The sequence below is a fragment of the Protomyctophum bolini genome (genome assembly GCF_963924005.1).
Source record: "Protomyctophum bolini genome assembly, chromosome: 11".
Classification (NCBI taxonomy): Eukaryota; Metazoa; Chordata; class Actinopteri; order Myctophiformes; family Myctophidae; genus Protomyctophum; species Protomyctophum bolini.
The window spans coordinates 13,235,437-13,257,635 of NC_137872.1; the positions used below are offsets into that span (position 1 = coordinate 13,235,437).

At 42.8% G+C, this 22,199-nt stretch overlaps 1 protein-coding gene across 2 annotated transcripts in view; it reads left to right on the forward strand.

Annotated features, from left to right (window-relative positions):
• Positions 1-22,199, forward strand: part of ntn1b (netrin 1b) — a 58,805-nt gene that overhangs the window by 237 nt on the left and 36,369 nt on the right. The window contains exon 2 of one of the 2 annotated variants that reach the window (XM_080776037.1): positions 226-1,277. In XM_080776037.1, the coding sequence (XP_080632163.1) occupies positions 263-1,277 (1,015 nt within the window). In that variant the 5' untranslated portion in view covers positions 226-262. The remainder of the gene's footprint in view (positions 1-225; positions 1,278-22,199) is intronic. The other variant, XM_080776038.1, reaches the window with a different exon arrangement.

The following is a 22,199-nucleotide window of genomic DNA, read 5'->3' on the forward strand; positions in this document are numbered from 1 at the left end:
ACCCCTGGAGCTTTTGTTGCCTCATAATAATATCTGCTTTGTTTAGCCTATAGGTCTCATGCGTAATATCCGTGCGTCTGGCTTTTCGTTATCCATATAATGAGTCTTACTTTGCCTTGAATTTGTCTTCTTATAGGTGTTATGATCACTCATAGTTTAAATGAATGATACCGATCCTAATTGACTTTTCTCTTTTCCACCCCCTCCCTCTCAATTACATTTCAGCAGGGCAAGAGTCGCTGCGGGAGCGCCGCGGATTACAATGATACGGATTTTGGAAGTTTGGGTCACCTTGGTGACAGTTTCTTTGCTGAGCAGCGTGGCTCTCGGAGGATACGGGCTGAGCATGTTCGCTGCGCAGTCCTCGCCGCCGGACCCGTGCTACGATGAGAACGGCAACCCGCGGCGATGCATCCCCGACTTCGTCAACTCCGCGTTCGGTAAGGACGTGCGCGTCTCCAGCACGTGCGGCAGCCCCGCCGCAAGGTACTGCGTGGTGACCGAGAAGGGCGAGGAGAGGACGCGGGACTGCCACACGTGCGACGCCGCCGACCCGAAGAAGTGTCACCCGCCCGCTTACCTGACGGACCTCAACAACCCGCACAACCTCACCTGTTGGCAGTCCGAGAACTACATGCAGTATCCGCAGAACGTCACGCTCACGCTGTCGTTGGGGAAAAAGTTCGAGGTCACGTACGTGAGCCTGCAGTTCTGCTCGCCGCGGCCCGAATCCATGGCCATATACAAGTCCATGGACTACGGGAAGTCGTGGGTCCCCTTCCAGTTCTACTCCGCGCAGTGTAAGAAAATGCACAACAGGCCGAACAAGGCGACGATCACCAAGCAGAACGAGCAGGAGGCCATCTGCACGGACTCGCACACGGACATGCACCCTCTCACCGGTGGCCTCATCGCCTTCAGCACGCTGGACGGGAGACCGTCGGCGCACGACTTCGACAACTCTCCCGTCCTCCAGGACTGGGTGACCGCCACCGACATCAAGGTGGCGTTCAGCCGGCTGCACACGTTCGGCGACGAGAACGAGGACGACTCGGAGCTGGCCCGCGACTCCTACTTTTACGCGGTGTCGGACCTGCAGGTCGGCGGAAGGTGCAAGTGCAACGGCCACGCGTCCAAGTGCGTAAAGGACCGAGAGGGGAATCTGGTGTGCGAGTGCAAGCACAACACGGCGGGGCCGGAGTGCGACAGGTGCAAGCCTTTCCATTATGACCGACCATGGCAGCGAGCGACGGCCAGAGATCCAAACGAATGTGTTGGTAAGACAATATTTATATTTAAAATATAGACCTACATATATTATTTTCCACATGGCATTTATTTTGAACACGAGCACAATAACCAAACTGTCAGAGTTACAAATATGTCTACTGATCATATTGAATTAATGTTGTTACATTAATTCATTTACCGGTAATTGAAGATCCTTTTTTTTTAAGTCGAAGTAGCTCATTTCATTAATGCTCTGCAGTCGATATTGCCATTACGCACAAACAGGCCCAGTTTTGCGCGCAAAAATCCTCATTGCAAAAACGTTCTACAGTAATAACATAATTATATTTTTGCTCCAGTCCACGAATTTCTTATTGTGAATGAAAAATGTACTATAGCTACAATTCAATTAACAGGGACAGATTTTTCTTGTATTTGGCGGTGCGTCAAAGTGGATTTATTTTAAGAAATCTAGACTATATATTTTATTAAACTAATGTGAATTCGAGAGTAAATCTGATCTAGTTTAGACTAAACTTTAGTCTAAGGGTTCAATTTAAGGGTGGGGAACGAGAGTCATGGCCCTTACATTTCCAAGCATTATCCTACACCCAGTGGCCAAGATATAAAAAAAACCTGAATCAATAACAATAATTACCTTGAAGTTTAAATGCAATGAAACTATTGCTGCAGAAATTACATCATTTAAATTGTAATTATCATACATATACATATTCATTCTGCCATTAAAAGCTTTCATTTGCAGCAAAACACACACTCAAATCACAATATCTTATATATTAGGCCTATATATATATGGGTCAATTCTGATTAAAAAAATAAATGCATCCTTTGTTAATTAATTGTTGTGCAGTTCAGAAGGGATGTTTTTAAGGTTATACATGCAGGAACCTATTATTTACATTGTTTTAAAAACATTCACATTTGAGAATGATATTAATAATGATGTAGCCTACAGTACAGTATCTATGTCATGACACATTTTAAATAATGTAATTTACATCTTGTAATAAACTATTTAACAGCATTTAATTCCTATCCATTCCCCTTATCCACGTTCGTGTATGTTATGTTGAATACTGATTTTAATCTCCAGAAAAAAAATCTGCAAAAAGAAAAGAAAGGGCAGGAAGTTATTTCACCAAACAAGTGCGGGTGCCTGAGTGCGTAATTGCATTTTGACCAGTGTTTCCGACTGTATAGTGGTTCAATAGGAAGGAAACATTGCAGCTGCACAGATAGACGGCAGGGGCGTGTTGTGTTTCCCTAAGCAGGTGCTTTTATCAGATTGGATGGGCGATTAAGGCGGGTTTATTGACATTTTTGGCACGTTGAGTATAAACTGCCACTTTGGAACCAAGTAAGCCATTCAAAGGGGTGGACAAAACATGAGGTAATTGGAACCCTGTTCTAAGTTTGTATTCTATCAGCAGAGTTTATTTGCTGCATAGCTTATTTTCAACAGAGCTGGGTGGCTTGTATTAACACAGCCACAGATCAAGCCCCTGATCTACAGTGAACCTAAAGTGGGGAAAAGCAACAAGTTCCGACACTGCCATGGTTTGCTCAACGACACGGAACAAGTGAACAACTTGTTCTCCTTGCCCTCCGCTTTTCGCCTCTGCAAGGCCAGCATGTTGAGTGTATTTTACTGAAACAAAAGGTTGTCACTTGTGGCATCCATCACGCTGTCAGCGAGAGGCCCCTTTCACCACCTCGCTTTTTATTGTGAGCAGTGTCATCAGATAAAGCTTCGGAAAAGCCAAAATAAGCACGCTGTCCAAGGGAAGGGAGGAGAACAATAAGGGTGGCCCGACACCTTATTGTGAAAGACGTCTCAGGGGAGGAGTTGTGTCCATTGAGAGAATTCAAGTCAGGGTAGCTGGTGTAAGCAATCCTTCTTGATCTGTCCATGTTGGCCTATGACTTTGTACTGGTTCTCTGATGGTTAAACTTAATGATTTATTTATTTTCTATCAATTACACACCCCATGAAACCTATGCCGGAGACTCCACCGGAGTCAAAACATATCCATGATTTCAAGGCTTCATGGGGTGTATAATTGATAGAAAATAAGTAATCTTTTGGGCGAACTACTCCTTTAACTTGTCCTGTGTCAGCTCTGTGCTTGGTCTGCTCTTTTTTCCCCCTACACCAAATCTCTATGCAAGCTCACAATGTGTCGCAAATCTTCCGACCATGGAATAAGGATGCTATAGGGTTTAAGTGATTGATGAAGTGTGAATTAGACTTAAGACACTTAACTGAGACCAGGTTAGAGAAAAGGAGTGAGGTATGGTTATGGGAGAGTAGTTGCTAACAGTGACTGGCGGCAAGCGTGAAAGTGAGCAGGACTAAGTCAATTTCCCATGTCCTTGCATGCGGGGTTGCCATTACATTTAGTAGAAAAGTATTTATATTGGCAGCGGTAATACCCACGTTTTGCATTCCCATCAACTGGTGTCGCATGAAATGCAAATCCTCGCCATAAGACCTGCAACCTGTTCCGCATTTTTATGAAACGCAGCCTACTCTTCTTTGTTAGAGAATGTTCCATGATGGTATTTGACCATGTGCCACCAGATAATTTACTTAAAGGCACATATTAGATTAGAAAAAGACACACATGCACGTATACACACACACGCACACGCACACACACACACACACACACACACACACACACACACACACACACACACACACACACACACACACACACACACACACACACACACACACACACACACACACACACACACACACACACACACACACACAGACCCAGTGACACACCAGGCTCTGGGTATCCCAGGCAGCTGCTTCATATTCAGTGTGTGCACAGCGTAGCGTTGACCCCTGACAGTCAGGGCTGCGTTCCTCCCTGGCCTGACTGATGGGCTGTGAAGGGAACTGTGGGAAAAGCCTCCCTGCCAAGTGGGTTTTGAGGCAACTTGAAAATGGTAGCCTTAGTCATTCATACGTGTAATTTTACACTTGTTCAATTTTGACTTTGTTTTTGCTGTCCCGCTGCCATGCAATGTTCTGTTTTATAATGGCGGAGGTTAAGACGAGCTTCATTTCCTTATGCTGTACCTTTTTTCGTAAGCGTTCGCTTTTCACCTCCATGCCCTGTGCCTGAACAGTCATGTCTTCATGATAGAGCATTTTCTATTGGTCTGGGTGTATTTTGGTAAGGCAAATAGAGGGATTTGCAGCTTGTAATTTCAGCATGACATCCATCCTGCGCTGAGGCTCTGTGCAACTCATTGTGCATGAGGTTTCTGACACCAGGTCAGTGAGTGTAACTCTCACCCATATTAGACCGCTGGTTTTATCTTAGATTTTTATCAGCGCACGTTCTCTGCTCTGCTGAAAGCATTTGGCAGCTTTTGAACACACACACACACACACACACACACACACACACACACACACACACACACACACACACACACACACACACACACACACACACACACACTCATCATGTATGTCTTTCTTGGTTACGAGTCTGACACGTCTGCCACCCACAAGGCAGCTGAATTGGGATGTGATTGTATCAGTTGCCTACTGGCTCTCCTCCCAGTCCAACCAGCACGTACTGGTAGCTGAGCTCTAACAATAGTGGTCATTCTGAATGCGTGCTCACAACATCCACAAGGCTTGTTAGATATATTATAGCGTTTAGTGGAGATGTGAGAGAAAGGACAGCTTTAATTCTTATGCCAAAACCTACTATGGTCACCTGTCTTATTTTTATTTTTACACTCTTGAGTTAAATTCACACACTGAATTTAACGGTGTAGCTGTTTCAGTACATTTTTACCTTTTAAAGGCTAAGCACTGATAACAGTAATATTGCCAAATGGACCCTTACGGATTGGGGTCCCAGAGATAAAAGATTATGTATGTCAAGTTGGGGTCCTTGAACGTAAAGAGGTAGACAATCACATATTGATATATATATCCTCAGCATTACAACATACTGTAGGTTATTTCTACAGTACAGTTATTTCTACAGTACAGTTTGTTTGTCGTTATTTAGTTGGGTCATCGGTTGCCTGAGATCCTCTTGAGAATGCAGATTCGGCTCGCTGTTGGGCTGAGTGTATCCTCTGTGTTGGACTGGTCTTTCTCCATGTGGCTGACTGGGACCATTGCCTCTGTTTCTGCTGACTGTGGCTGGGCCGCCTCATATCCCCCGAGCTGCCAGGTCGGACCAGACTGCATGGTCTGTTCACCATCTGGGTCTCATTTCAGTTGCACCGTAGCGGCCCACCATGTGACGGCACAAAACAATGTCTCAGACGCATGATGTCATAGGTATTCTCACAACTCGCACTTTCTCCCTCATTCCTCTCAACCTCAGGTCTTTTACCCCCCCTCCCCCCTCCCCCCTCCCCTCTCTCTCACACTCTGTCTCTATCTTTTGCTCTCTCTCTCTCTCTCTCTCTCTCTCTCTCTCTCTCTCTCTCTCTCTCTCTGTGCTCTTCTCTCTTCTTCGTTTCTCCTGTCCATCAAAGTGTTCCCCCTCCAGAGAAGTTGGTTTGCAGCCTGGTACATTTTGTGGCTTTAGATTTTTCATGATAATCATAGTCAGAGGATGTTATTATAATTTCTGGGCTTGTTTTTCATTACAATGATTTCCGTTCATGGTATGTTTTCATGGTTAACGGCATTACTATAACATATTCGATATGTATTAAATAGAACACAAAAACATTTCAAATTAGCAACTTCAACATTATTATTATTATTATTATTACTATGTATCTCAGACAGTACCATGTTATTGAATAAGAAACAAACGTGATGGACAAGAGAAAACAAGAATTGTGTGTTTTACTGTACTTCATTATTTTCCGCTTTAAGACACAGAAGGATAAAACTAATAGTATAGCAGAGTTCCATTTATGCACTGACCAGTTGTCCAGTTTAACTATCATTCAGGGATCTGCGATGTGTTGTGAATGAATGGAAAATGTCCTTTGTCTAACCAATGGGAGTCCAGAGGAGATAATGAGCAGTAAGCAGATACACAGGTGTGTTTTTTGCAATGTAAACATTAAACAAGTCAAGACAAGTATAGTGTATAGAGTATATATATACAGTATACTAATATAGCCATGTGTAAATGATCTGCACACAAACAATATACAATGGCTATAACAAAGTATTAACCCCTTTGACTATGGCATGCATTCATTTATTTTCTTATGCAATCTGTAATCTGTTCTTCTGTCATCATGAAAAGGAAACTGTCAAAATCCCAAACCTAGAAATGACAGATCCACAACACACTCTTTCTCCAAGACAATAAATCAGAGACTGACTTTTTGACAGAACAGTTTCTGGTTAACAAATCTTAGCACTACAAACCCGGAGCTCGTTTTGGATGGAGAAGATCAAACAAACAACGTAGTCCACACAGCCTCCAGGCCAAAGCATTGATTACTAGCAGAGAGACTGTTCATGACATCACAGAATAAAGTTAGTTTTTTGTTGAAGCTGCAGTCCATGCAGTTCATATCCTACCTGGAATTTAAACCCCAGTCCCCCAAACAAACTGTTGTGCTGAGCTCTCCTTTGGGAAGGCGAGATATTTCCCTTTTAATTTCATGCAATAATACTAATACCACTGCATGGATTAGATTTTTTTCTGCAATGTCCCGCCCAATACTGGGCGCTGGTTGGTTCCAGACGAATCTGGTTGGCTCGTCAACACTTCGGCCGTGAAGTCCTCTCACAATTGAGAGGGGCCAGACTTAATCTGCCTGGGGCATTATGCATTGCAAAGGCAGATGAAGGCTGGCTACGCAAGGCTAATACGTACCTCTTGTCAACCAGTAGTGGTCCTACCCAACCACAGGATCTAAAGAGCAAGAGCGCGTGTACCTCCAACCACTGCAGTTGTGCTGCTCATACTCTACTACCGTAGCCCTATACAGGTATATTGGATTAAAAAAAAGAAAAAGAAAAATCACACCTGTGTGAAGTGAGCGTTTCTTCTTAAATCACAAGATGACATGATGACAACAACATGATGTCACAGGGTATACATGGATTGCAGTTTTAATGTTCAGGGATACATGTTGTTCAGGGTGAAGTTTTGCTTTGAACGGACAGATTTGACATTAATGTTACTGTGATCAATGTTAGCTCTAGTCTACACAGTCATTGCCTCTGTGCTGTCAGGCTAACAGACAACATATTTCTAGCTCTGACTAATGATAAAACAGGCCTTCGACACTGCATCTATCACAAATGGAAAGCATAATCTTAGCTCCATACTGTACTGTATATTATCATTGCCTCTTCTGGTGGTATAGGCCCACTATGACTCTGATGCGAGGTTTCTCTGCATACAAGGAGACCATAAAACAAAGGGTTGTATTTCGGGGATCTGAAAAATCCATGCTCTAGTAGAATTCAGTGTCCTCTGGGTACACACAGTGCATGTTTTGAGGATTTTGTTTTGCTGAGCTCATAATTCAAGACAGACATGACGGTCGAGCCAAAAAGGTTTCACTCAGGCTTCTAAGAGCAAACTGAAAAATGTTGTACTGCTGTGTTGTGGACAGTGGTTTAGAGAGGTGACTCGCAAAGTATCCAAGTGTTCGCTGGGTTTGAATTACCCACTTAAGCCAATCTTCAAGCTCACAATGCGTCGCAATGTGATGCTCTGCAAACTTTTAGATTTGTTCTATTTCTGATTATTTAGAAGATTATTGAAATTTAGGGGTGCCAGGTTCAAAGTGGTTAATTGCTTTAAATTGTGCTTTATTACTTAGTAGTGTTTAGAGACACAGGAAACCAGGGTCAGAGAGAAGGGACACGTGCGAGACACTTGAACTCGGGTCCTTGCAACGCACAAGGAGCATGTGGTACGTGCACAAACTGGCTGAACCACCAGGAACCCCCTATGTGTTCATGTCATTTCATCATGGGCTCGTTGATATCATCACTGCCATCACTGCTGACTGACTGGTATGAGAGACATGGAGTTAGATGACATTGGGGCAGCTCTTACGGGGATTTGACTTTCATTATTTAAATGCCATTAATTCATACTATGTAACCTTTTCAATTAAACAGACTAGGATGGCGCCCTTTGGGGGATGTTAGTTTTGATATAATCTTTCATTGGTTTATATTTTTTCAACCATTTCCGCATGTGTTTTGACCCTGACATTCTTGACATAATGAGGCAGGCATTGGAAGTGTACCGGAAATGTATTCATTTATTTTATTTACAGTTAATTTATTATATAAAGTATATGGTTTCTGAAAACATAGTTGTTGCTTACCAAAATATGCCAGGACAGTCACAGTTCTTACAGGCCATGTCCACTGTAATGAAAATGAAGCTACAGGTGGTGTCTCCAAAAAAGGGCTATTAAAATGGATGTTACATGACTTTAACTGCTGGTTTGAATTACTTCTTCTGTTGAAGAGGACATCCATTCTACAGTATACAGACGCTCCTGTTGCTGTGTCATCATTAGTCATCATGCATCACATGTTTGCCTGCAGGTATTTTGTGTCATGAGGCTACAAGACCATTAGGGAACCGGCATTCTGTGAGCTACTGTATATTATATAACAGTGTTTCCCAAACTGGGATTCGGGTCCGCCCAACAAAGATAGGTCTTATCTGACTCTGATGAAGACAGCATAGGTCGAAATGTTAGTATTTTTTTGTACTAGCACCTAATAAAAGGTTCGAAATGTCCATACCTCTGAGTCTCCAGTGTCCTCTCCTTATAGATACTGTAGGTCTTATCTCTTTTGAGGTAGTCAGAAATGTTAACTTAATTTGCCTGACAATTTCTACATAAATCCTGGCTTTTGTCCACTGTCTCTGCCTGTGCTTGCCTGCATGCTGTCAAAGTAACATCAGTTCATCTAATCATACAGTATCTGTTATCTTGTAACTTTCTGTAGCTAACTCCCACATGTAACCTCATTGTAAAGTACTTTAATAACATTAAATGTACTGTCAATATGTATGAGAAACACGTGTTTGTGTGTCTCTGTGTGAGCACACTTGTGTGCGTGGGCGCCGCAGGTGTGTGTGTGTGTGTGTGTGCGGGGGCCCTCAACCTTTGTCAGTTGTGAGAAAGGGGGTCTCCACAGATAGAGTATAAGGTTGGAAACCACTAGTATAAGGCAGTGACAGGCTCTCATCTGATAAGCTCGACTGCTGTGTCATTTGAGGTTTTGTTTGTCATGGATACAGATGGCGTATTGCTGCGCACCATGTGTGTTTGGAGAAAGGGTATAAACCATCATGCGTGTTAAACGTTCTACCCAGCCGGTAGAATGCGTTTACAGGCGGCTTTTTCCTCGTTGTTGACCGTGTTGAATAATAACAACAAGGATGTTTGTCGATATCATGTCCAACTGGGTCCCATGTCTGTAAACATAATTTTAACCTCCGCCACGCCATGGCTGACTGAGGCTTCCAGTATGGCAAGCGGACCACCTAGGGTGGCTCTGAGCGCACTGGAGCTCCTGCAAGGCGCTCGCTGGAGCAGGACGGCCTGGCAGTGATTAATGGGATCGGGGGAATGACACACTCCACAGCTCGGCTCCAGACCCCCAGCCAGCTCCCATGCTGTGCTGCCTCTCCTACACCCGCCCACACACACACACACACACACACACACACACACACACACACACACACCCGCCCACACACATACACGCACACACGCATACACACAGAGAGCACTCCCCCAGTGTTTCTTGCCCCATTTACCCCCAGTGCCACTTACCCCTCCCCCCCAGGGGCTAAGCCCTCCTTTGGCTGGTGCCATCCACCCCGCCGTGCCGTCGTTGCATGAGGTCTTTCTGCTCAAAGACAACACATGACAACAGGCTCTTTTTGAGCTCAAAGGAGCCTTGATCCTCATTAGAATCACCCTGCAGGGTGGGCACACAATGCATTTTACGAGGGTCTTTTTTCTTTTATTGCAAACACTCAATTGTACATATTCCCCACCCAGGTTGAATGCTTCGATAAACTGAATGAGCGTATATGTGAGTCAGCGTTGACTACACTGTATCTGATTCCAACACTGAAATTCAAATGAAGAGATGGAAATTAATATTTATATATTACATGAGAATCATATACAGTAAAATCCTGTGTTAATTTATCCATTAGTAACTCTTGACTGTGTAGAAATGTAACCAAATGAACCCTTATGGGTCTTTTTTTGTACATTCACACAGTCCGAGATATAGATGAACACTTTTATAGTATTTATAGGATATGTCCCTCCATTGCTGATGTACTTTACTAGAATTTCGCCGGCCTTCGGCCGGCGAATCCTAGTTACATTGCAGAGCAATATGGGAAGAAGGAAATTGCGGGAGGTGACAGACTCCACTTCATGTTTCAGCTGTGTTTTTAAACTCAGTAGTGTGCCCTGCACATGTAGTAACGGATGGGTTATAAATTATTATAATAACAGAAAGTGTTTTTTATTTCTCATAAATACGCAAACATGGTGAAACAACTACAGTCACAGAGAGCAGTGCCAAGGTAGCTGCTGCCTGCTAACGATGCAAACAGCCTTGCCTGTCGCGTGTGTGTGTGTGTGTGTGTGTGTGTGTGTGTGTGTGGGGGGGGGGGATAGCACTAATTGTCGACATTTTACTGTGTCTAAATATTTACATGTGTAGCCTATATTGTGATTACATTTGACCGTACATTTGACTCTTGTGTTATATTCTTGTGAAATATTCAGTAAAGTATTGTGGTGAAATATTCACCCCAAGTTGATAAGATATGCAGAGAATATAATACCAAGAACCCCCAGTTTGAAATGCATTAGGCCACAGACCCCCATTTGTTACCATTTGCTCTCTGGGAAAATCAGGGTCCATTTGGTTCCATTTGTATGCTCTTGGAGTATGATGACTGTGCTAACAGTATTATCATAAAATATGTCTCAGTTTGAAGATTCAAAAAAACATATTTCATATGTGTGAGCTTGTAAAGTAGAACGTTCAACCTAGAGACAGTGTTGCCAAGTCTGATCATTATAAGCTACTTTGGACTTGTTTATCTATTGGTAGTCCTTGACATGGAAATGTTTGAGTTCCACTGCTCTGAAACAACATTAGACAACAAAGTGTGACAGTCAACACTATAATTGATTATTTTAAGACTAATTTCCGGACCATTTTTGATTTACCTACTTTGAACTGGCCTATTAACATTTTTATAGACCTGGTTGCTTGTTTCACTCTCAAATCCACGATATGTGGCAACCCTGGTCCCTGGTTTGTTTTGGTTTGCGTGTGGATGTTTTTTTGTGTTGCTTTAGCATCTTTAGCACAGTAGCTAGCAGAGGCTGCAGCAGCTGCTGCTGTCATGAAAACGCAAGTTTCTGTCCCAGAAGCTCACGTTAGGTCTGCGCACACTGTACGTTGCTATGGCAGCCTGTCATCAAATGCTGCTAACGTTGTGGTCAGCACTGTTAGCATGTGTGCTATCAGGCAAAAGCTGAGATAGATATAAAACTACTGGCCAAAATGTCATACAAAACACAACACCTAAAATCGGAAAGTTATTGTGACCTACAGACCATCATGATTTGCTTGCTGGACCTATAATTAATTTATTAGCATTAAATTGCCACTCGCCCATATAAATAAAAAAGCAAGATGGCTGCCGATTGCGAGCGGAGAGAGTAGTGACGTGTGAGCCGGGGGCGGGCCTCTGACAACAGCATGAACACAGGGCAGTGTTGCCAGGTTTGCGAATTGTAAGCGAGTTGTAGTGTGTGTAAGTAGCCTGGTTAAAAGGCCTTGTTTCTGCCCGTGTTGGGGCATGTCGTGTCCACCAGTTTCTGTCGACCAGTTTCTGTCCACCGCTTTTGGCACGTGATCAACTTTAGCATTGTTATATTAGATAAAGCGTAATGCTGCAGTGACCCTTCTGCTGCTCCTCGTTAAGAAGCACTTATCTCCAGAACACTTTAAAATATACAAGACATAATGTGCCCCAACTCGATAAGGACGTGGAGTTGTTGGTCCCTGCATGTATTTACTTCTTTCCCAAATAACAAATGTGTGGCCCTCTCCAAGGCTTTCTGCTGCTCAGAGAAGATGTTCTACCTCCCCTAACAGCCCTCCTCCCCCGCACGCACACACACACACACACACACACACACACACACACACACACACACACACACACACACACACACACACACACACACACACACCGTGTGCTGTTTCCATCTCTCCCATCCTCTAGTGACCAATTCTTTACAGTAAGGGAATGAGGAACCACTTATTGGATTTGAGGGGATATCCAGGAGGATGGATAGAGTAGGAGAGTAGAGGAGAGGAGGCTGCAGGCTACCAGACCCCCCTGGTCCCTATGCAACTATAAATATAAATATCTCAGGGTTCCACATCTGCTACAAGGAGGATGAATCTGGGAATTCATCCATCGCTATCCTCCTATCTGCAATCTGAGTGTGTGTGTGTGTGTGTGTGTGTGTGTGTGTGTGTGTGTGTGCGCGTGTATGTGCGTGTGTGCGAGTGCGAGTGCGTGTGCATACATTACATCAGAGTGTGTAGAATGATGTACAGAGGCAGGATTAAGTAGCCTTCCAGTCCATTATTATACCACAGTGGTTCTAAACCTTTTTCATTTGATTAAAAAATAATTGTTTTATTTGGGACCACTGTGTGCAAATGGACCTATAAGGGGGTGTCTTGCGTGTGGGCATCATGCCACCAGCAGCTCTGTGGAGCAGGCCAGTCATGACCTCTCCACACATCCGCACCAAAATACTGAGTGAGTGACTTCCGTCCTGCTTGAGTGAACTTCGAGGCTCGCAGACAACACAGTTTCTCTCTGCTCTGACCGCCTGGTCGAGGGTGATTCAGGGTGATGAATGCAAGGCATGCCACTGGAGGCTGTGTTTGTGTTGAGGCAGTCAAGGGCTGGGACTTCTTCTTCTTCACCGACTTTGTCTTTAGTGCACTGCTGATAATTTATTTACAGAGATAGCGAGGCTATTTTTCTCAGGGAAAGTGAGGCAGCGATATCATATCTGCTTTCCACTCATGCAGTCAGTCCGAGAGTCAGCCTGGAAATGGCATGACCTCACAGCTCGGTGCCCCAACAACAAACAATGACCACAGCCCATGCTAGATTACACTGTGATGTAATGATACCAGGGGCGCCTGGGCTCTGTAGAGCCAGGTTTTCTTGTTTAGAAGTGACACTTCATCTATGGGTCTGAAAAGCCCATAACAACAGACTTACCACATTGATAGCCAGTGGCTATAGAGTGATAGTATTCTAAGAGTTGGAGATGACATGTGCTGAAACGTTCTTCCATTTCCAGGCCAATATATCTTAGTCTTCATGGCTCTGTGAATTTTATTAAATGGTAATAAATATCTCAATAGTCCAAAAGTAACCATGAAATTACATTAAATTGACTGTGAAATAAATAAGCCATGCTACGTATATCACCATCTGGTGACTGACATCACACGGAAAGGCCATTTTATCCTGTGGTACATTTTAGTCATTTCATTCTTGGTGAATATAGGGCTGGGCGATATGATTTCAAATCAATATCACCATTATTTCAAACTTTTGCCTCAATTACGATGAATATATTACGATTATATACTATCGACTGGCTTTGATTTCTTTTTACTCTTTTACTTTTTATTTTCATCCCACAATTTTGTAACCCATTTTTTTACCCGGTGCCAATTGCCTAAACTGTAATCCTGGGCGCTGCTCTCCCTGGGGAGAGCCCCGAACTGAGCTCATGCTTCCTTCAATGCAAGTGAGCAGGCCGCTTCTTATCACAGGGGAGAGTGTCCCCGGTTTTATGTTGGTGCTTAATCGTGCCGAGCAGGGAGAAAATCCAGCAGAGCCGAACGCCAAGTCAAATATCATATGCACACTTGTATACTCATTCTGTAATAAATATCGGTAACTCTATTCGTGAGTTGTCTGACTGAAATAGTTTTAGCAGATCTACAAGCTCACAAGTCACAACACATCACACATCACAATATCACATCGCATATGTGATATTGTTATCACATCAAGTATATATAAGGCTGTTCAGGGCACACACACCTCCCACATTTTTCGCTGTCAGGAGGAAACCTTATCTCCTTATTTAAATGTTCGTTTTTTTGTAAATTAATGCCCTACTTTGTCATACTACAGTGCCCCCCAACAGTTGCAAAAATAGCTGACCTACGAGCACAAAACGCGTTGCATTGCGATGCGTTTGTAGATCTGCATTCTTATTTATTTAGTCTTTTTAATCCTGAGAAATAACAGTTTTGGACATAATGAGGTTTCTACGCAACAGAAAGGATAAGTAAAGTGCACCCCATCATGCTGGGAACCCATTATGCTCAGATACACAGTCAGTCTGAAGGCTGACAGGTTGGCAGTAGAGAGCTCTGTAGTTTCATGCAGCTGACAAGACAAGAAACAAAGCCAATGGTATTTATATTCTACAGTATAGTCTATTTCTGTACAATGGTCCGGTCGTATACAGTATAAGGCAAAGTTCAGCCAGGAAAGCAACTCACAGCGTATTTCATTACGTAGCAGAATGGACTCGTTATGCCAGTGGTTCTCAAAGTGGTCCCGGGAACCCCCCCCCCTTCATAGACCTTTCCGGGTCCATTTGGTTCCATTTGTACACTGCCAGTGTTATTTGTTATTTATACACATACCAGAGGTATGGGGGTGTGTGGCCTAATCATACCAAACTGGGGGTCCTTTAAATGAAAAAGATTGATTGAAAACCACTGTGTTATACCAAGGTTCGGCATGGCGTTCTTCTCTTGTCATTATTTATAACACACACACATACAGTTGCAGGTTCACTGAGTTCCCCTCTAAGTAAGATGGCTAGCTGTTGGCGCGCTTCAGGAAGAGCCAAGCCTTTTCCTCTGCAGCCCAATTCCATGTCCTGGAAGCCACCTAGCAACCAGAACAACTTCAGGGACGAAACTGAAAGGAGTGTAAGAAAACACTCACAATGACCTCTCAATGTTTCCATGAAAACAATCATTAGCCATTAATTCTTTTCCCCTTCCTCTCGGGCAGAACGTACTGTAACCAAAGTTCCCAGCCCCCGTCCCCCCACCTCCAAAAGTAAGCTCCAAACGTTTCCCTTGTTAAGTCACATTATGAGCTTTACACTCGCTGTGATTGATGTAGAGACATGTAGAATCCTAGCAAACACTCAATGAATCTCTTGGTCTGGTTCTCTGGGCTGCTGCCGGCTGAAAACACAATTCCGTACACTAAAACTATGACGAAAAATGTTCGACTACCTTTTTTCACTGACTGAATGAAATGAAACAAAAAGTAAGCTATATGAAGACTAACACTAAGACTAAATATTTTGACAATTTTGGCAACAAATAAAAACTAGACATGCATAGACTCTGAATATACAGTAGCAGATTTACAAACTCAAAACGCGTCACGCTGCGGCTTGCGAGCATGTAGATCGGCTATTTTCAGCATGCAATAAAGTGTAAATTCAAACGCCATTACGACACCATCAAGGCTCTCCAACATTCACTTTAGTGGACAAATAAACTGTAGATTTAGTCGACTAAAACTACAACTTTTCAGATGACTAAAATATGACTCAAACTAAATGAAATTCTATTCAAAAGACTGACTAATACTAAATCAAAATTTGCTGTTAAACTCAACACTGCCATGTACTGACTTCAGCCAGAATCCTTCAATCCCCTCTCTACATCCTTGTAAACCTCACTGCCAATGTTGAGACATGAATGGATGGATGTAAAATTTGGATTCTATCTATTGTTAAATATATCTCCAAAGTTGCAAAGAAAATGCCAATCTAACATGCTCACATAGTATATTGTACATTGGCTATTAAAATAAAAAGGCATTTCATGAGACTCGAGAATAGAAAATAGGGTTGAATCCTTCATTAGTGGGATGTACTGTACGTGTACAGTATCGTGGTAAATGCTTCCTATGACCACAAAAACATTGGAGAGAGGTATTTCAATGTAGGGAGTTTGCACGTTATAAATAGGCGCATGGAGAAGAGGAGAGAAAAGGACAATAAACATGTCAGAGCAAGGATGGATTGTCACCCAGAGGACAAGATTTACGGTCTAGAGGCTTCCTGTCCCCCCTTCTCTCCATCCCTTGTTCCCTCACCATTTGGGGGGGCGATGGAGGTGGGCGCGCGTGTCGGAGTGCTAAAATAGCCTCCCTGCGCAGCGGGGAGGTTATGGAACTGAGCCAACTCTCAGCCGACCAAAGTCCCACAAGAGCTTGGCCCCGCTTGGATGTTTAGTGCAGGTCTAGATATTTTCATATCCTCTGGACTGGAGAGCCTCCCTCCTGACCACACGCTCCGTTTGGCCTACAGCAGAACCTGTGTTTTTATTCTCCGTTCTCTGTTAAAACTTAAAGTGCCGTTCATTCTATCAGAGCCTACAGCTGTGCGTCATGAGGTGAATCCATCGCGGGGTGGTCTGAATCCCCCATGTACGCCACGGAGACCTGGGCTCATCCCATGTTGATAGGTCAGGGGTTCCCTAAACTTTCCATGCCAAGGACCCCCAAATAGCCATAGCTAGAGTGGAATGCTTAAGAAAAACAAAAATTACCAAAATTATTATTTTTATTAAATAATAACATGAATAAATAGGGACACCAGGTTGAAAGTGGTTTAAATGGCTCATCAATAATGTTTTTTGTGTCCCCTCTTTGAAAACCACTGTGACAGGTGCTACTGATCAAAGCACCATATTGATTTGCATGATGTATGATATCTCTACCATATCTACCAGACAATCGATGTGCTGACTACCTCCTCCAATAACTCATGTCTCATGTACTGTACTACTGACTACTAGAAAGAATCAAAATTAGGTCTTCATGATACATGAGATATGACATAAGCCATGGACAGACATACACACAAACTAGGGGTGGCCCGATTTTGATTCTAAAACGAAAATCGATCCAAATGAATATTCAATTTCAAAAATCACAAACAGGATTTAAATTCTCAATGTACTTCGGTTGATTTCGGTTCATGCCGTGCATGTCTACATCTGTCGAGGGAAGCACGTTGTTCTAAGTTTACTTGTGTATCCTGCATGTGGTCGTCTGAAGGGAAAAAAAGAAAGATGACACAGCTGGTAGTTAATGTTGCGGATGAATAGCCTGCATTACCTTCAGAGATTACGTCAGACCAACGAGACCATTCAACTCGCTTGCTGCAACATCTCTTCTCAGTGAAAATGAATTGCAATGGGTTGACCATAAATGAAGCAAACAGCTTCATTTAAAAAATTCAGAGTTTTGGAACTTAATCGGAATGATGGACCGTTGGACCAATGGGCAGCCTCCACCAACACAATAGTGAAAATGCAGTATTTGGCAGAGGTGTTCAGGGAAGCATAGCATAATTGTTATTATTCAATTATTATCATTTTCTATTGAGGAACGAATTAAATCATGACCTTAAAATGTTAAATAAAATAAAAATGTGGATTTTGATTATTGTTACAGGCAGAACTGAAACACACATGCACAGTCGCACACACAGGGTCAAATGAAAAATATAATGTCCAGCCCTGGCAGAGATGTACGTATCATTCAGTGCTTGCCAAAAGGTTGATTGATTTATTTTTCTCAAGCTAGTATACACAGTGATCTAAACATAAATTTAATGTACAGTATGTGTAGGGTGGATGATGGCTCAATCAAGCATGCATGCACACATGGCCTTAGTCAAACTAATTGGAATCTGAGCTGCATGTGAGTACCCACCTGTTGTGCATCGAGATAATCAATGCACACAAGATAAATCAGACGTCCTCCACACTCAAGGGAGTAGGATAGAGGTTTTGTCATGACAAGTTTTATATCATAAACTCCACACATCTTATTTCCATGTGGCTGTCTACTCTATGGTACGATTACAACTAGGCATGGCAAGCTGTGTGATGTTACTTGGAAATAAAGAGAACTTTGTACTAAGAACTTTGGCTGTTATCCGTCCAACCACTAAACCTGTCACAGTAGCTTTAGGCTATCATCATTATATTTAATTTATATTGTCAGTGTTGGAAGCAGTCCACTCAACCATAGTAAACATTTGAATGTGTAGATGGTGAGATTACAAAATGAAATCTAAAAGAAAAGAAAAACACCCTGGCATGAAGGTAATGCATCTTGTAATGCTCTTTTCTGTAATAGAATGTTCCTTAAAGCCCAGTGCAATACAAAGAAGTCTGTGGTGCTTTTTACCTTGTTATCAGTACATGATTTGCAGATGCTTTTTTTCAAGGACATTATTAAACTTAATTGTCATAAACACCATCTACTGCCAAATAATGTAACTAATTGAAAGACAAAATATTGTTTTAAATATTGTTTTGTCTGGCCATATATGGAGCATGTCTTGAGTGTACAGGGTTTGATGAGGTCAGATCAACATATGGAATGTCAGAACAGGTCAGCCATATATGGAGATCTAACGGTGGCAGCGGGGCCAGTGTCTTGACTGTACAGGGTTTGATGAGGGCCTAGGTATGGCCGGGCCTTAATCTTCGGGCCTGTTGAGAACTGCCGGGCTCAGCTGCACTAATAACTTTGGGGCGGGCTAATAGAGTTTGAATGTACAGGTACTGTATCAGAAGGGAGACATCGAAGAGGAAGGACGGGTGAGGAACTCTAAGGTGGGGATGGATCAACATAATTATGGAATGTCAGAACAGGTCAGCTCCATATATTGAGATCGAAGGGTTTGAGGTTTGAGGTCAGATGTAGAGTTGCTGGCGGGCTCCATATATACAGATCTAGGTGATGATCCAGTCTTCTCCATGTATGGCTATCCAGGGTTTGATGAGGTCAGTGTTGTGATCTTCATATATGGAGACAGTCATATGCAGTGTGTCACGCCACCATATATTATATGGTGGCGTGACGTGTCACGAGGCGTGATGTCTCGAGGCATGACGTGTCACGAGATGTGACGCGTCACAAGGCGTGATTGACTGACGGACATATATGGTGGCGTGACTGACGAAGCGACAGGTTTTGCAGATTTTCATTGTAATCTGTGACCTACGGTCGCAAATAATGACCTAGAAAACACGTTCTCTCATCGCCTCACTGCGTTTGTTACAAACGCTGTCTTCTGCCAAAAAGTGTTTTTTTGTACATTAAGCAGTGTTTTAAGATGTCACTTTCAATCGACAGTTTATCCTTTTAAACATGGCGTTTCACTAACGAGAGCATAGATTTGTCTTTTGGGGAAATTTAAGCTATGGGTTCCTGTGTTTGTAAAGAAGAATAGTCCCTACATTTCAGGAAAGGTTGCTAAGAAGTTAACTGGCGAATGTTCCTTATATTGTCAAAAACGCTAATTATACTTCCCAGTAATAAAATATACTTGAGCACTATTTTGCCAACTATTAATAACCGATCTACAAGCTCACGACATGTTGCATCGCGATGCCAATTGTAGATTGGCTATTTTCTGGTGAAATTACGGTGATCAGAAGATCCATTAAAGATTGCAAATCATAGTTCATCCCCAGTAATCCTGACGGAGAACGTGACTCGTTCCAATGAAACAACATGATGGCCTGCTACTGTCCACCCTGACCTCTAAATCCTGAGGTCACTGTCTTTTTTCCATCTTCAGGAGACAGATTTAAGAGAGTCGATGGGTGAACATCTGCTCCACTGTCTGTCTCCACATTTTCTATCCGTGACAAAGACGGCTCCCAGATGTGAGCGGTGCTGAAATGTCCCACCCCCGGCTTTATGGTGTTTGTTACATAGAAACAATGACGATCCACACTGAGGGCTGCATGGTTACAGAGGTCCACAGTCTCTAAGAACATATAAATTCATTATAAATCAAAAGATTTTTTTTTTTTTTACTTAATTTGTTTTTTACATCAATTCTTTTACATTTTCTCCCCAATTGTTTGTTGTTGCCAATTCCCCCCATGTGTATAGTCTCTGTCAGCACATACTGTACCCCTACTGTTTGCTCTGGGGACACCAGTGTTCATCAACCTTTTTAATTTCAAGCATCAAGGATGACAGACTTGATGCTTGAAATGATGCTTGAAGGATGACAGATTTTATCACATTATTATTTTTTATTACCTACTGCACATGGTTGCTGGGAGTTGTAGTGTACTCCAACCACAAAGCCTCATATACAGTGATTTAACACTTGTGCAATTGTTACTACTGAGTATATTTGGACCACATATTGTGTTTATTTTGCATTTGGAGGTCTTGTACGGAACACACACACACACACACACACACACACACACACACACACACACACACACACACACACACACACACACACACACACACACACACACACACACACACACACACACACACACACACACACACACACACACACTGTGTAGATGTAGAGTCTACTCATGAGTCACAAACAACAGTTTGAACAGGGGGAAAAGACATTAAATAATCCCCTGGTGTAGGCTACTCCATTGTGCAACCTGTCACACGCTGAAAATGAAACCAGCTCACAAAACATCACAATGTGATGTGTTGCTTTGTAGATAGATGGATAGATACCTTTATTATCCCGCGGGGGGGAATCAGTCGCCCAGAGGCGGCACAGCAGCTTTATAGGCTACAGACAAAGAGTATTTTTTTTTAAATTACTGTTGTGTACACTAAAACAAGGCAAAAGAAGAGAAAAAAAAACAAGAAGCATCAGAGCAACGATAAACAGAGGTAAAGAACGAATAGTGTCCATTACAGTCTGTTCGTCATAAGTGTCTCACCGTATCTCGTCAACAAATCAGTGCTTTAATTGCCAATCAAAAAGTGTCCCAATTTGGTCAGTGCTTGAGAAGTGAAAATGCTCACAGCAAAAAAACGCATAAAGAACCCCACCTATATATATCGGACTTTACACTCTACCACCTCCTACTGTCCTGTACCTAGAGGTCAGGAAGCTATACTCCACCGACAGGTCACTTTGGTGTTAATGAATCGGTCAGTTCAGAATCCAGTATCGTTTCCCATCGTGGTTGGCCAGAAAACGAAAATCAAGTATTGCAGTGACATTTCTCAAAGTGGGGTCCCAAAACGCCCAGTGGTCCCTGAGGAGGTTCCAGGTTGTTCCCTTGGAACCCCTAAAATGTGTTAACATAGCATCAAACTCTAACCCTAGTTCTACTTTGGCTATGCAAAAATAGCAGATCTACATGCTCATCGTGATGCAACATCAGCTGATGATTATTTTGAAAAATCTGGACAAAGTGTGAAAATGTGGAATCATTTTGAGACAAATAACACAAAATCTTCTCTTAAGGTGGTCCCTGCCAAAAGACTTTTAAATGGGGGTCCGTGGCAAAATACATATACATTTGACATGAAAATGTTTAAGAACCACTGTTGTACAGTACATGCAGTTCCCCATACAGTATGTGCAGAAGCCAGAGGCTGGTTAGAGAGACATTGAGGCCATGAGAACAGTCCTGCTTACTAGGACACAGCAGGGAATAGCACATTTTCCACCGATTACACTAAGTACACCGTAAAATCCTGAGTGTAAGTTTAATGCTGATCGTGTAAAAATGGACAGGCAAGGGTCTCTCCCTTACTTCGGGTTCTCGCTATCTCTCTTTATTTCGACAGCTCTCTCTCTCTCTGCTCCTGTCCCTTTAATGTCTCTCTCACTCTCTGTCTGTTCCAAGTTATTTTTCAATTTTGCAAAACGTGTGTCTCAAACTTGTGCTCTCTCGTCTCTAACTCTGGATTGTTCCCAACCATTGAACGAGAGGATAAATGGCCTGAGATATGCAGGTCATTATGCATTATTATTCATAGTGTGTTGTCATTGGCACCGTT